At 37.0% G+C, this 4,704-nt stretch overlaps 1 protein-coding gene across 1 annotated transcript; it reads right to left on the bottom strand.

Moving 5' to 3' along the window:
- Positions 1 to 3,012: 3,012 nt before the first annotated feature.
- LOC140514613 (olfactory receptor 4K15-like) lies at positions 3,013 to 3,984 on the bottom strand. Its single transcript, XM_072625117.1, has one exon. It carries the CDS (start codon positions 3,982 to 3,984, stop codon positions 3,013 to 3,015), a length of 972 nt encoding a protein of 323 aa, XP_072481218.1.
- Positions 3,985 to 4,704: the final 720 nt, after the last annotated feature.

Genomic DNA, 4,704 nt, shown 5'->3' with positions numbered 1-4,704 from the left:
AAGGTTTCTGTAGTCATATGAAAAAATGTTCCAAATAACTATTGATTAAGGAAATGCAAGTTAATTCTGGGGTACTACCACAGACATATCAGATTGAATATTATGACAGAAAAATAAAATGACATATGTTGAAGAGGACGTTGGAAAATTGGAATATTTAATGCATTGTTGGTGGAATAGTAAACCATTAAACCATTATGGAGAATAATTTGTATCTATGCCCAACGGCTATAATACCACTACTAGTAATATCACTACTACATCTGTATACCAAAGAGACTTAAAAGAAAAAAGGACCTATACATATCAAGAAAAATCACAGCCCTCTTTTTGGGGTAGAAAAGAACTGGAAACTGACGAAGAACTGATGGAATCCGAGTGCAGATTGACACATACTTTTAAAACTTTCTTCATTTTTCTTGATTTTTAAAAATATGTGTTTTCTTTCACAACATGAATAACGTGTAGATATGTTTTGTATGACTGCACATGTATAATCTATTTCAAATTGATTGACTTCTCAAGTAGGGGAAGAAGAGGGAGAGAATTTGAACGTTAATTTTTTTTTAATGAATGTTAAATTTTTTTTTACATGTGATTGAGAAAAATAAAACATTAAATCAGTACAAAAAAAGGAAATGTCTGGAGTTGAGAAATGAAGTGTATATGGGAGGGGGCAAGGTCAATATGTAAGTCGATTCTAGTTTGTAAATGACTTTGAATATTGGAGGGTTTTCCCACAAAGGCTCTCCCCAAAAAGGAGATTAGAGAGATATTCAACATGCCATATGAACCAGGTATAGGACAGGCATTTTATGCATATACTTAGAAGAAATGTTTAAAAAAATAAGGATGGACAAAAACATATTTGTCAAAAACAAAGAGCAACAATAACAACAAGATTCTATAATATAACTACTCTTAGAACCAACCAAGAGTTTAATACTTAATCCCTACCAATATATTGTACTTTGTGAGCTTCATAGTTAGTAATTGAATATGTTACCTTAGTTTTACATTCTTCAAATACCCAAAACATTTTTATTGATAAAACGACTGGTCTTGGGCCAACCCACGGATTGTGTTGACAGGTCTGTGGTCAACAACTGCAATAACCCTGTAGTAATTTTCACGGGCTCTTCTCCTACTACCCACCTCCAGTTCTAACTAGATAAAACTTCAGAATTCCCCACATTTATAGATGTCTTTCAGATCTGAGCATGAAGAAAGTAAGTGGCACAGGGAATAGAGAGCAGGACCTTGAGTCAGGAAGATTTGACTTCAAATCCAGACAGATCTGGTGACTAGAAAGAACAGTTTTGGTGAAATGAAGAGGATGGAAGACAGATGGTAAAAAAGGAGTGAGAGGAGAGAAAGTCAACAGCCTTCTTAAGAAGTTGAATCACAAAGAGCATATAGAACAATAATCAGCAAGAATGGAAGGATCAGGTGAGAGTGTTTTGATGGTGCAAGAAAGAAAATCATATTTGTTGGCAGTAAGGAAGGAATCAGTACACAGGGAGAGATTGAAGATCAGTGATACAGTGGGAATGAAGGGGATTACAAAGGGGACAATCTCTTAGAAAGGACACAAATATTGGAAACACTTAAGCAAGTAGAAGAGTTTGACAGTAAGGAATAAGGTCATTTCTTCATGGGAAATAGAGGTGGGGGAGATTGTGGAGAAGGCATATGGATGATATGTGATGAGGAAGCAGGGAAAAAAAGGGAGCTCACAGAAAATGGCCTCATTTTTCCCCCTGTAAAATATGATGCAAATTATTTAGCTGAGTGTGGGAACAGTGGGAGCCATGGGAAGTTTGAGGAGGGATAAAGAGGTTTGTAAGAATCATTTTGGAAAGGATAGTGAGTTAATAAAGGAACTATAAATGGATTATCAAGTAGGCAGGAGGGCTGTATTGAGATTGTGCGACAGTAATTTGTAGTTGAGTCAGTCAGAATGATTTCACGGTTTTATCCTTTTTCATTATGCAGCAGGTATGTAGGAGTGAAAGAAGACTGGGGAAATGATCTAAGGCTGAAATTTATAAGGATGTGACCAGTGATATTATAAGGCGCAAGGGATTCTAGAGAACAGGAGAGTGTAGAATTGGACTAGTTTGCCAAGGAATCAAGGTGGGGAAAAGAAAACAAAGGGATTAGTACAGGGGTGATGATCTGGGATAGCAGGAAGAGGTTGAAGAATTACAAATCATGCTGTGGATGAAGAGTTTGGTAGTGGAAAGCAGAAGGATATATGGAAGTCAAAGAATTATAGTTAGATGGGGAATTAAGAAAGCTTTAACATGAAAATAGTACATTTGTGAGTGACTGCAAGAACAAGAGCATGACCATTTTTGTTCAGGACTGAGGTGGACTGGAGGGCTATTGATTCATAGACAGTGACAAAACACTTTTAATAGGAATTTCACGTTTCATAGATGCCTGTTCTGGGACCTCTGATTTTATTCATTTTCCAATTTCAGTGCTTATGTATAATCACATGCAATAATATCACAGAACTGTGATACTTAAATAAAATTTTTGCAATTTATGAAATCCTGCTGGATTTATATAATGGCAGCTGGGAAGAATTAGATTGGGTCATCTAGGTAGTGCAGTGGATAGAGCACAAAGCCTAATATCAAGAAGATTCATCTTCCTGAGTTCAAATCTGACCTAAGATACTTACTAGATATGCAACCCTGGACAAGAGACTTGAGCCTGTTTACCTCTGTTTCTTTACCCATAAAATGAACTAGACAAGGAATTGGCAAACCACTCCAACACGTTTTCCAAGAAAACCCCAAATAGAGTCATGAAGAGTCAGATACAACTGAACAACGACAAAGAGTCAGATTTGGGATTTTCATAAAGCTTTTACTCTAATTTCACTTTCACTTCTAGGTTGTCCTCAGTTTTATATATAAATCTAAATAAAGGTTAAAGAAAAAAAAATTATCATGGGAAAGAAAAAAGAAGAGAGTGGTTGAAATAGACATGGAGGTCTGTTCAACACATCATCTTAGTCAAAACTGGGGCCAGCTGAAAAATCTGCCTGACACTTACATGCTGGGTCTTCACTTTCTGCATGGCTGTCTTTACCTCTTTATTTCTTAGAGTGTAGATTATTGGATTCAACATTGGAGCACAAATAGTAGAGAACACAGAGAAGACCTTGTCCACTGGGAAGTTGCTGAAAGGCCAGACATAAATAAATATGCAAGGTCCGAAGAAAAGGGTCGCTACAGTGATATGTGCAGTCAATGTAGCACGTGCCTTAGCCATACCAGCTGATGAATGATGTTGTACAGTGACCAGGATGACAGTATAGGAAATAAGCACAAGGAGGAAAGAGGTGACCCCCATTAGACCACTGTCCAAGAGCAATAATATCTCTGGAACATAAGTATCAGTACAAGCAAGTTTGATGACCAAAGTAAGATCACAATAATAACTGTCTACTATATTGGGACCACAGAATGGCAAGTCAACAGTGAAGGCAAGTTGACTCAGAGAGTGAAGGATCCCAATTACCCAAGAAGTCACCAGAAGCCCTATGCATTTGTTCAAACTCATAATGGTTGCATAATGTAGGGGTTTGCATATGGCCACATATCTATCATATGCCATAGCTACAAGGAGCACCATCTCACTCCCAGCAAATACATGAAGCAAGAATATCTGGGCCATGCAACCCTCAAAGGAGATGGTCTTTAACTCGGCAAGAAAGTCAATGATCATCTTAGGGGTTGCAAAGGTAGCCAAGCATATATCAAGGACTGAAAGGTTACTCAGCATCATGTACATGGGTGTGTGTAGGAGAGGTTCCAAGATCACTGTGAGCACAATTAGAAGGTTTCCCAACACAATGGCTATATAAAGCACAAAGAAGAGCACAAAGAAAAGAATCTGGAGCTCCCAAGAAGTGGAGAGTCCAACCAGCACGAATTCAGTCACTCCTGATGAATTTCTCTGATACATTGCTTCAGGATATGGTAGTTATCTAAAAGCAGATGAATCAGAAAGTCAAGTTAATATTAAGGGTATGAAAGAAAGAATCAATTTCTAATGATTATATTTCAATTATATAGAAATTTAATAAAGAATATTTTTTTCTACAAATATGAAGGCACTCTACTAGACAATAAAGACAGAAACAAAAAAGAGAGGATGGTTATAGTACCTACCTTCAATAACCTGCACCAAGGTAAATTAATATAAGCGGAGCTGAGAAAACAAAGATTGCCATGAAGTTGGGAGAGAGTAGAGAAAACCTCATGGAGGAGGCACTGACTATACTGAAGCTTAAAAGGGTGATATTTTCGGGGTAGCGAGGAACTGGGGGAAAGTATGCTAGGTGTCCATCAATTGGGGAATAGACCATGGTGCATGAATGTAATGAAATATCATAGTACTATTAGAAATTGTGAAAAGGAAGAATTGAGAGAAGTGAGAGAAATAAGAAAATGATAATTACAACAATGCAAGTGGAAATATCCAACAAAAAACTGAAACTGAGAGGCTATAATTATCATTAGACAGCTTTTCCCTAAAGAAGAGAGATGATTGCCCTCCCATGCTTCCCTCAGAGGGGTGGGGACTTTTAGTATGGAAGAAGGCATTTACTGTGAGAAAGGGATGATCAGATGTTTATTTTTGCTGATCTACTCTAGAATTTTATTTATTTATTTATTTTTGCTA

This window comes from Notamacropus eugenii, chromosome 7, assembly GCF_028372415.1.
Source record: "Notamacropus eugenii isolate mMacEug1 chromosome 7, mMacEug1.pri_v2, whole genome shotgun sequence".
NCBI lineage: Eukaryota > Metazoa > Chordata > Mammalia > Diprotodontia > Macropodidae > Notamacropus > Notamacropus eugenii.
This window is presented reverse-complemented; position numbering and strand designations above follow the sequence as displayed.